The sequence below is a fragment of the Salmo salar genome, chromosome ssa17 (genome assembly GCF_905237065.1).
Source record: "Salmo salar chromosome ssa17, Ssal_v3.1, whole genome shotgun sequence".
NCBI classification, from domain to species: domain Eukaryota; kingdom Metazoa; phylum Chordata; class Actinopteri; order Salmoniformes; family Salmonidae; genus Salmo; species Salmo salar.
In genome coordinates, this window is record NC_059458.1 from 68,029,822 (window position 1) to 68,041,873 (window position 12,052).

Genomic DNA, 12,052 nt, shown 5'->3' on the forward strand with positions numbered 1-12,052 from the left:
ATATAGAGAGAGACGTAGAGAGAGAGAGATGAGAGAGACGTAGAGAGAGAGAGATGTAGAGAGAGACGAGAGAGAGAGAGAGATGTAGAGAGAGACGTAGAGAGAGAGAGAGATGTAGAGAGAGACGTAGAGAGAGAGAGAGATAGAGAGAGACGAGAGAGAGAGAGAGATAGAGAGAGACGTAGAGAGAGAGAGAGAGAGATGTAGAGAGAGACGAGAGCGAGAGAGAGAGATTAGAGAGAGACGAGAGAGAGATGTAGAGAGACGTGAGAGAGAGAGAGATAGAGAGAGAGATGAGAGAGAGAGAGAGATATAGAGAGAGACGAGAGAGAGAGAGAGATATATAGAGAGAGAGATGTAGAGAGAGACGTAGAGAGAGAGAGAGATGTAGAGAGAGACGTAGAGAGAGAGAGAGAGAGAGATGTAGAGAGAGACGTAGAGAGAGAGAGAGAGATGTAGAGAGAGACGTAGAGAGAGAGAGAGATGTAGAGAGAGACGTAGAGAGAGAGAGAGATGTAGAGAGAGACGTAGAGAGAGAGAGAGAGAGATAGAGAGAGACGTAGAGAGAGAGAGAGAGAGAGATGTAGAGAGAGACGTAGAGCGAGAGAGAGAGATAGAGAGACGTAGAGAGAGATGTAGAGAGACGTAGAGAGAGAGAGATAGAGAGAGAGATGTAGAGAGAGACGTAGAGAGAGAGAGATGTAGAGAGAGACGTAGAGAGAGAGAGAGAGATATAGAGAGAGATATAGAGAGAGAGAGATATAGAGAGACGTAGAGAGAGATGTAGAGAGAGACGTAGAGAGAGAGAGAGACGTAGAGAGAGAGAGAGATATAGAGAGAGACGTAGAGAGAGAGAGAGATATAGAGAGAGACGTAGAGAGAGATGTAGAGAGAGACGTAGAGAGAGATGTAGAGAGAGAGAGAGCGCGAGAGAGAGAGATGTAGAGAGAGACGTAGAAAGAGAGAGAGATATAGAGAGATGTAGAGAGAGAGAGAGAGAGATATAGAGAGAGATGTAGAGAGAGAGAGAGATATAGAGAGAGACGTAGAGAGAGAGAGAGATGTAGAGAGAGACGGAGAGAGAGAGAGATGTAGAGAGAGACGTAGAGAGAGAGATGTAGAGAGAGACGTAGAGAGAGAGATGTAGAGAGAGACGTAGAGAGAGAGACGTAGAGAGAGAGACGTAGAGAGAGAGACGTAGAGAGAGAGACGTAGAGAGAGAGAGAGACGTAGAGAGAGAGAGAGACGTAGAGAGAGAGAGATATAGAGAGAGACGTAGAGAGAGAGAGAGATGTAGAGAGAGACGTAGAGAGAGAGAGAGAGATATATAGAGAGAGACGGAGAGAGAGAGAGAGAGAGATATAGAGAGAGACGTAGAGAGAGGGAGAGATGTAGAGAGAGACGTAGAGAGAGGGAGAGATGTAGAGAGAGACGTAGAGAGAGAGAGAGATAGAGAGAGACGTAGAGAGAGAGAGAGATGTAGAGAGAGACGTAGAGAGAGAGAGAGAGATGTAGAGAGAGACGTAGAGAGAGAGAGAGAGATGTAGAGAGAGACGTAGAGAGAGAGAGAGATGTAGAGAGAGACGAGAGAGAGAGAGAGATGTAGAGAGAGACGTAGAGAGAGAGAGATAGAGAGAGACGTAGAGAGAGAGAGAGATAGAGAGAGACGTAGAGAGAGAGAGAGAGAGAGATGTAGAGAGAGACGTAGAGCGAGAGAGAGAGATAGAGAGAGACGTAGAGAGAGATGTAGAGAGACGTAGAGAGAGAGAGATATAGAGAGAGACGTAGAGAGAGAGAGAGATATAGAGAGAGACGTAGAGAGAGAGAGAGATATATATAGAGAGAGAGATGTAGAGAGAGACGTAGAGAGAGAGAGATATAGAGAGAGACGTAGAGAGAGAGAGAGATGTAGAGAGAGACGAGAGAGAGAGAGAGATGTAGAGAGAGACGTAGAGAGAGAGAGAGAGATGTAGAGAGAGACGAGAGAGAGAGAGAGATGTAGAGAGAGACGTAGAGAGAGAGAGATGTAGAGAGAGACGTAGAGAGAGAGAGAGAGATAGAGAGAGAGGAGAGAGAGAGAGAGAGAGATGTAGAGAGAGACGAGAGCGAGAGAGAGAGATAGAGAGACGTAGAGAGAGATGTAGAGAGACGTAGAGAGAGAGAGATAGAGAGAGAGATGTAGAGAGAGACGTAGAGAGAGAGAGATGTAGAGAGAGACGTAGAGAGAGAGAGAGAGATATAGAGAGAGATATAGAGAGAGAGAGATATAGAGAGACGTAGAGAGAGATGTAGAGAGAGACGTAGAGAGAGAGAGAGACGTAGAGAGAGAGAGATATAGAGAGAGACGTAGAGAGAGAGAGAGATATAGAGAGAGACGTAGAGAGAGATGTAGAGAGAGACGTAGAGAGAGATGTAGAGAGAGAGAGAGCGAGAGAGAGAGATGTAGAGAGAGACGTAGAAAGAGAGAGAGATATAGAGAGATGTAGAGAGAGAGAGAGAGAGAGTATAGAGAGAGATGTAGAGAGAGAGAGAGATATAGAGAGAGACGTAGAGAGAGAGAGAGATGTAGAGAGAGACGTAGAGAGAGAGAGAGATGTAGAGAGAGACGTAGAGAGAGAGATGTAGAGAGAGACGTAGAGAGAGAGATGTAGAGAGAGACGAGAGAGAGACGTAGAGAGAGAGACGTAGAGAGAGAGACGTAGAGAGAGAGACGTAGAGAGAGAGAGAGACGTAGAGAGAGACGTAGAGAGAGACGGAGAGAGAGAGAGAGACGTAGAGAGAGAGAGAGAGACGTAGAGAGAGACGTAGAATGAGAGAGAGAGACGTAGAGAGAGAGAGAGACGTAGAGAGAGACGTGTAGAGAGAGACGTAGAGAGAGACGTAGAGAGAGAGAGACGTAGAGAGAGACGTAGAGAGAGAGACGTAGAGAGAGAGACGTAGAGAGAGACGTAGAGAGAGACGTAGAGAGAGAGAGAGAGACGTAGAGAGAGAGAGACAGAGAGAGAGCAAGAGAGAGCGAGAGAGAGCAAGAGAGAGCGAGAGAGAGAGCGAGAGAGAGAGAGAGAGAGAGAGAGAGAGAGAGAGAGAGAGAGAGAGAGAGAGAGCGCAAGAGACGTAAAGAGATAGAGAGAAACTTACCCTGGCAGTCTTGGCAGACTCCTGACCATTGAGATACTCCGTCACCTGAGAGAGAGAGAAAGAGAACATGCATTAGTGTTGCAACTAAACCAGACTGAATGCTGTGGAGAGAAACACATTGGGTGCATCTCAACTCTCTAACGTAGCCTCCTCGACTCGTCTCCTTTCCTTCATTGAAAATCGGCTCAGTGCAGATGAATGAGAAGGACACAAGTGGAGGACGCCACTTTAGACTATCAATACGCACCGACAAACATTCCCACCCATACATTCATAATACACATGTTGACAGGCTTCATTGGTAGCACTGCATTGCACATGGTAACAACAAAAACAGCTAGGTCCTCATCAGATCAATAGGAAACGCGGACGCTAACTGCTAGCCCACATGCTAACAGCTAACAACAGTGAGCAATCAAGCCAAGTGGCTCTCGTCTATACAGCGAGCTAGCTTTTAGAGCCTTCCTATTTAGCATTTCATTACAATCAAAATGCATTCACCTTTCAGCGATAGGCCAGCAGGGTAAGAAAGGCGCACTACCTGCCTACGCTAGTGATGAAATCAGACCTGTATTGTGATTGTACTGCATCACAAGGGCAGGTGATTAGTCGGCGAGGGCCCTGAGAGCAGTGAATGGTGGGAATAGAGTCAGGAAGTCAGAATCCTGTAGGATATTGAGGTCTGTAAATGAAGTAGATTGTGCTTGTATATGTGTGTCTATGTCTGGTTCTTTGTTAGGGCTGGGAATGACGAGATTAACACCATACTTAGGTGCTGATACGTTATGTAGGGGCGGCAGGTAGCCAGTAACCGAAAGGTTATTGGATCGAATCCCTGAGCTGACAAGGTAAAAATATGTCCTTCTGCCCCTGAACAAGGCACTTAACCCACTGTTCCCCGGTAGGTCGTCATTGTAAATAAGAATTTGTTCTTAACTGACTTGGTTAAATAAAATGATAACATATGTATTGCGATTCCATACTGTGATTTGTTGTTCCAAACATATTGCTCACCATATGTCTGAGGCAGAGGAACAAGATAGAGTCATGAGAAAACAAGTTTTGATCAGTCATGTAAATGTGCTGAAAACAAATTGGCTTCCTACTTAAAAAGAAGATGGAGAACAAGCTATGAAGGAAAATACTTTAGTTGTGGTGTGCAGGTACAGCCAACTAGCACAAAAATAATATTGTCAAAACAATATGATATATCGTCAAATGTAACTGTAGTGATTTTCTCCCCCATCCTTAGTCTGTGTAAGTGTGGGAGATTAGGCTGGCTTGGATAGACAGGATTTGACTTGTGAGGCTTCGGCTCAGATGAGCGTGAGTGAGTGAGTGAGTGAGTGAGTGAGTGAGTGAGTGAGTGAGTGAGTGAGTGAGTGAGTGAGTGAGTGAGTGAGTGAGTGAGTGAGAGAGAGAGAGAGAGAGAGACAGCACGATACTGACAGAGAGACAGAGAGAGAGACAGCGCGATACTGACAGAGACACACAGAGAGAGAGAGAGAGAGAGAGAGAGAGAGAGAGAGAGAGACAGAGACGTGCGATACTGACAGAGACACACAGAGAGAGAGACAGGGTGAGAGACAGCGCGATACTGACAGAGAGACACAGAGAGAGACAGAGACAGCGCGATACTGACAGAGACACAGAGAGAGAGAGAGAGAGAGAGAGAGAGAGAGAGAGACAGAGACAGTGCGATACTGACAGAGACACACAGAGAGAGAGACAGGGTGAGAGACAGCGCGATACTGACAGACACAGAGAGAGACAGCGCGATACTGACAGAGAGACACAGAGAGAGAGACACACAGAGAGAGAGAGAGAGACAGCGCGATACTGACAGAGAGACAGAGAGAGACAGAGACAGCGCGATACTGACAGAGACACACAGAGAGAGAGAGAGAGACAGAGAGAGAGACAGCACGATACTGACAGAGACACACAGAGAGAGAGACAGAGTGAGAGACAGCGCGATACTGACAGAGAGACACAGAGAGAGAGAGAGAGAGACAGAGAGAGAGACAGCGCGATACTGACAGAGAGACACAGAGAGAGAGACAGAGTGAGAGACAGCGTGATACTGACAGAGAGACACAGAGAGAGAGAGAGAGACAGAGAGAGAGACAGCGCGATACTGACAGAGAGACACAGAGAGAGACAGAGACAGCGCGATACTGACAGAGAGACACAGAGAGAGAGACAGAGTGAGAGACAGCGTGATACTGACAGAGACACACAGAGAGAGAGAGAGACAGAGAGAGAGACAGCGCGATACTGACAGAGAGACACAGAGAGAGACAGAGAGAGACAGAGACAGCGCGATACTGACAGAGAGACACAGAGAGAGAGACCGAGTGAGAGACAGCGTGATACTGACAGAGACACAGAGAGAGAGAGAGAGACAGAGAGAGAGACAGCGCAATACTGACAGAGAGACACAGAGAGAGACAGAGAGAGACAGAGACAGCGCGATACTGACAGAGAGACACAGAGAGAGAGACAGAGAGACAGAGAGAGAGACAGCGCGATACTGACAGAGAGAGAGACAGTGAGAGAGAGAGCGAGAGAGAGGAGCGGCAGACAGGCAGCGCTGGGCATATTGACCTCTTGTTATGCCAGTGTCCATTTAGCCCCATTGACTGAGCCTGACGATGAGTCACAGGACACAGCATGACGGGACCGAGGGATGGGGGAGGGAGGTTGAGAGAGGGAGAGAGATGGAGGGAGGGGGTGGAAAAGAGCGAAAATGAGAGAGAGAGAGATAGAAAGGAAATGTCCGGGTACGGTCAAGAGAGACTGTGGGTATTGTCTGTCCGTGTGTGTGTATAGAGGCTGAAAAGCTCCAAACGAGGACGGTGCTCTGCACTGTGACTGAGCGGTTTAGCTCTATATGGTTCTGGCCAGCCCTCCTCTCTCTCCTCCAACCCAAGCTAACCCAGCCTCAGCTCTGGCTCCTTCCTGCCAGCGTGATCGATGGGGAGGCTTTTGGAGTGTGTGTCTCGGGTCAGTCAGGGAAAAAGTGGGTGAGGAGAAGCGGGGGAGGGAGGATTCATAAGATGGAGGGTGGGTTGAAGAGGAGAAAATGGGTGATAGGGGAGAATTGGGAAAGGGGAGGGGAGTGGGGAAGAGAAAGGGGTCAAAGGCGTTGACGGGGGAGAATAGGAATGAGGGGAAGGGGTGGAGGACGACAGGAAAAATGAGGGATGAGAAGAGGGGACGGATAAGGAGGAGAGAAGGGGTGAGAGGGTGAAGAGTGGAAGAGAGAAAGTCAAAGGCTGAGGAAGGAGAAGGGGGGGTGAGAGAGTCTACTCTATACAGTACCATATTAACCACAGAGGGTTCCATCATGCATCATAACTGATCCGGAGAACAGATGAGACTCTCGGCCAAGGAAACGAACACAGATATAGGAGGATGGCAGATGTTGAAAACTGCACAGCGTGGATTCTGCATCGGGTTTAATTGCTTAGCTAGCTGGTATACAGTGGTTCATGTGATAGCAACCCAGAACACACGAGGGTCTGGAAGAAAAACATACTTCAGTACAGCTGGATCGTACCGCTTTGTGTGTGTGTGATGGAGAGCTGGAGAGAGAGAGAGTGTGGTGTGTGTGTGTGAGAGACTGTGTGTGAGTGGGGTGTCAAAAACGGCAACCGCTGCATAAGATATCAATCAAAGCTAACTAAGAGTGAGAATTTAGAAAAGGGGACAGCAGATGTTCACATATCTCCTTACCAAACAGATGTGACCATATGAAGGTCCTAGTCAATAGCATTAACGTCTTACTTCAGAGGTCTCCGGTGACATTTGAGTGGCTGGGAGGGGTCCGGATACGCCATGTTAAAAGTATTTTGGTGCCCCGTGTCCTTCATGACTACTAATGTAGGTTAAAGTCCCTGGATGGAATTCCATCATCTTGTCATTTCCTTTCATCCACCACCAACCCACCTACCGTCTGCTTTGGAGACCTCTTAGAGTAATCCCATCTCAATAATGACCTCATATTTGGTCCTGGCCAATAGCAGGGGACTACAAGGAGGCATTACTTTGGTCCTGGCCAATAGCAGGGGACTATATGGAGGCATTACTATATGAATGAAAGGGAGCTGCCAGACAGCTAGCCAAGCTCTTTGTCCTTTAACTAAGGGGTGCCTTCCTGACAGACCGTCTCCTGCTGTTGTCTTCAGTACAGTATGTGAGAGCAGGAAACCAGTGTGTGGATGTGTGCCTAGCATCCTCCTAATATGGGCCATATGCTGTTCCAGAAAAGCCCTTTCAGGACTCTTTTCACAGCCACCAGACGGTCTCTACTTCCACTGGAGTAGGACAATCACTAGCCAATAAACCAGCAAACAAAAAGAATACGGAAATAAATATCTCAACTAAACAAATAAATAGGATGGGGGGGGTAGGCTTTGTGTATTTCAGAATGATAGTAGGGGGGAGAGGAGGAAGAATGAGAGAGCGTGAGAGAGAGAGATATAATAGTACTGTATGACCCCACAGAGCTCCATATGCCAGACAGATCCCCCTGGTCCCATCTAAACCAGGTTGGTGAACAACCTGTCACTACCTGGTAGACTGGGAGGTGGTGGGAATATGGTGTTGGTGAACAACCTGTCACTACCTGGCAGACTGGGAGGTGGTGGGAATATGGTGTTGGTGAACAACCTGTCACTACCTGGCAGACTGGGAGGTGGTGGGAATATGGTGTTGGTGAACAACCTGTCACTACCTGGTAGACTGGGAGGTGGTGGGAATATGGTGTTGGTGAACAACCTGTCACTACCTGGCAGACTGGGAGGTGGTGGGAATATGGTGTTGGTGAACAACCTGTCACTACCTGGTAGACTGGGAGGTGGTGGGAATATGGTGTTGGTGAACAACCTGTCACTACCTGGTAGACTGGGAGGTGGTGGGAATATGGTGTTGGTGAACAACCTGTCACTACCTGGCAGACTGGGAGGTGGTGGGAATATGGTGTTGGTGAACAACCTGTCACTACCTGGCAGACTGGGAGGTGGTGGGAATATGGTGTTGGTGAACAACCTGTCACTACCTGGCAGACTGGGAGGTGGTGGGAATATGGTGTTGGTGAACAACCTGTCACTACCTGGTAGACTGGGAGGTGGTGGGAATATGGTGTTGGTGAACAACCTGTCACTACCTGGCAGACTGGGAGGTGGTGGGAATATGGTGTTGGTGAACAACCTGTCACTACCTGGCAGACTGGGAGGTGGTGGGAATATGGTGTTGGTGAACAACCTGTCACTACCTGGCAGACTGGGAGGTGGTGGGAATATGGTGTTGGTGAACAACCTGTCACTACCTGGTAGACTGGGAGGTGGTGGGAATATGGTGTTGGTGAACAACCTGTCACTACCTGGTAGACTGGGAGGTGGTGGGAATATGGTGTTGGTGAACAACCTGTCACTACCTGGTAGACTGGGAGGTGGTGGAAATATGGTGTTGGTGAACAACCTGTCACTACCTGGCAGACTGGGAGGTGGTGGAAATATGGTGTTGTTGGTCAGTGTGTTGGAGAGTGTGTTGAGTGTGTAGAATAAGACTAAGTAAGAGTGTGTTTGGTGGATCACTATACACAGGTGGTGTTTTGGAGATTGTGTGTGTGTGTCTCTCTACATGTGTGTATGTGAGAGTGCAAGATCAGGTGGTGTTTTGGTGCAAGGCTGTGAATGTGCTAGATGGCAGGTTTTTGGCAGGAGGTGTGTGAGTGACTATTCTTTCTGGTTCAGGATGAACAGATCATGTGCATCCTGTTTTTGGTACAGAGAGTACAGCCATTACCATAGTGTCTGACTCAATGCAGGTGATGCCTTAGAACCCCATTATAGTCAATCTGGAATAATGTTCTTCATTTTGTACAACAAAGCTAACGCTCGTTAGCAACACTAAGTATCAGTTGTATTATATACCCGATGCCTTCTCTGACTTGCAAAACATCCCTCTTTCTTTCTCTTTCCCTCTCTCTCATTTCCCCCAAAACACAAAAAGAGAGACCAAATGTATTCCATCTTATGAATAGTCAGCAATGGATTAACAACTGGTATCCGAGTCCAATTTACCTTCTGAACAGTCTGCCTCTGTACTTGTGAATAACAACTACTCCTCACTTCGTAGTTCTTTCCAGGCTTATCTGACTCTGCAGTCCTGGGTGTTAGTCTTAAAGCTGCAAAATGTAACTTTTTGGGCGACATGACCAAATTGACATAGAAATGTAGTTATAGATCTGTCATTCTCATTGAAAGCAAGTCTAAGAAGCGGTAAATCTGTTCTATGTGCGCTATTTCTATGCTTCACATTCTTAAGTTTCAGTTTTGTACACCAGCTTCAAACAGCTGAAAATACAATATTTTTGGTTATGGAAAATACATTTCAGGGTTTTAGATGGTACAATGATTCTCTACACTATACTTGCTTGTTTTGTAACAAACTGAAATTAGGCAAACTATTAGAATTTTAGCAACCAGGAAATATGGAGTGATTTCTGCATAATTCATCTTTAAGTGATATCCCTCACAGACAGAACCACACCACTGGCTGTCTGTCTTTCCAATGAATAGTGCATGGCGAGAGGAGACTCAGTGTTCTCCCCATGTCTCTCCAGACATCCTGGGAACATGGATTTGATTTGAAAAGCCCCTCTTTTAATCACAGCAGTCTTCGTCAGAGACTGCTCCCTGGAGGCTGTGTGTGGGAGTGTGTGTGTGTGCCATCTGTGCATGTCTGTGTGTGAGAGTACGGTATGTCTGCCTGTGTGTGTGTGTGTTTGTGTGACTGCGTGTTTGCATGCGCGTGTGTGTGTGTGTGTGTCCCTCTGAAGTCCCTGTGAGGCATGCTGGGACAGGCCCCGGTGCATGCTGGTAGCTCCAGCAGTGTGGGCTGTCGGGGGCTTTCAGGCAGCGAGGGGGACAATGTGGCATGACAGCGCCCCGAAACCGATGGTTCAACGAGTTAAGGAGGACCAACGACAGGGGAGGACCAACGACAGGGGAGGACCAACGACAGGGGAGGACCAACGACAGGGGAGGACCAACGACAGGGGAGCGCCCCATCAGAGGACCTGGCCTCCGTGAATGCAGGCACATAACGCACCACGTTATATAGGCTATACACACACACATATACACTCTGGGATAGGGCTGTTACGGTGACTGTATTACCGTCACACCGACAGTCACGAGTCATGACCGCAGTCAAATTCCACGTGACTGTTTAGTCATGGCAATTAGGCTTCTGCAAGCTCTGATGCTGCTGATGGTCATTAGTAGCCTACCAAACGTGCTAACAGCCTGGTACTCAGCACTCTATTTTCCCTCTAATCACTCTGACATCAATGCAAATGTTATCAAAAATCTAATCAAACACTTCATGAGAGTCCATGAGCTCATGTTGCAACATTTCTTTAGGTTATGCAATTGTGTGAGAAAACAGAGTGATGGCCTCTATTAAAAAGAGGAGGTTCCCATCCGCGTTCTATAGGCTAGGCCTACTATATTTCTCAACTTTCCTCATATTAAGCACATTGCTTCGCTGTACAACAGGAGTATAGCCTACCTGGCTGGCATGAAAATTAACCACAGGATAGCTAGATCAGGGCCTAACATAAGGACAACTCAGAGTATGCTATTCTGTTCAAGTGAAATAGTCTACATTTTCTTCATATCATGTTTCTTTAGACCTGTCTAAAATAAATAATGGTTTAATTGTGATGGTGTAGGCTATATTACATGGGTTTATTAGACTTTTAAAACTGTAGATGTTCCAAAAGGTCTGCATCAGTGGCTTGGAGGCTGTGTGTGGAAGCCAGGAGATGCTAAATGCGTTTATGTTAATTAACGGTAAATTACCGTTATTAGCTTGACAATCACTGGCTGACTAAATGTCATGACCACAGCCCTACTCTTGGATAGACACATTGTGAACAAGGTTTATAAAACGGTATGTGGGCCTACTTCATCTCCACACACACACACACCAGGTAGAGACACACACAGGCTGAGAACTTCGAGATTTGACCTAGTGCATTTGATGGTAAAATACACTGACAGACCAGGTCATTTTCCACTGAAAGAAAATGTTGACCATATAAACCAGCCTAAATGATTATGATACAACAAAAGAAAGTATAAAAAAGGGAACCCTATAGACATAGCTAAAGATGAGTTGGCTAAAGATGAGTTGGCAGACCTAGGGTAGAGTAGCAGTAATAGTTTGTTTCTATTTCTCTCTTTTATTGTCTCTCCCCATGAGATCACCCACTGTGAAGTGACAGAAGTTTAAATGACCTACACCCACTCTCCAACCCTCACTTCCCCCCTCTGTCTCTCTCTCCTCTCCTGTCTCCAGGGTGCGGGGGAGGCAGGAGTGTGTGTGTGTGGTCGGGCCAGGGGAAATAGAGCTTGGCTAGTGGCGCGTGTCACTGTCACACTGGACATGTCACAAGGCCCTCAGAGTTCTGCTGCTGGCGGTGTGTGTGTGGGTATGAGAGGTAGGGTCGATATGAAAGTGTCCAATAGGCGTTCAACACCAACTCTTACTGGTTAATGAGGTATCGAACAGTGAGGAAGGGGCATGCTTTTGCACACTCCACAGTGTAATGGCGGGGGGGGGGGGGGGGGGGTGACGGGACATGACAGGAACCCATGGGGGGTTTAGGGTGAGGGGGTCGATGGCAAGCTGTCAACCAGACAAAGTTGGTTGAAAGTACTGCAAAAGGCCATTGACTACACCACAACAAAAGAGTCAGCCTGTATGTCTCAGAACTGTCTATCTTTACTGCCTATGATAGGTGAGTGATTGGTTGTGTCTCTCTGTGTGTCTGCAGGGCCTCGGAGCCCCCCCAGAGTCCGTGCTGCTATTGAGTACTCAATTTATCTCTGCTGTTCAC

At 47.3% G+C, this 12,052-nt stretch overlaps 1 protein-coding gene across 1 annotated transcript in view; it reads right to left on the reverse strand.

Annotated features, from left to right (window-relative positions):
* Positions 1-12,052, reverse strand: part of LOC106609571 (staphylococcal nuclease domain-containing protein 1) — a 341,791-nt gene that overhangs the window by 4,028 nt on the left and 325,711 nt on the right. Inside the window, exon 23 of the mRNA XM_045700024.1 lies at positions 3,139-3,183. Coding sequence (XP_045555980.1) covers positions 3,139-3,183 — 45 coding nt within the window. The remainder of the gene's footprint in view (positions 1-3,138; positions 3,184-12,052) is intronic.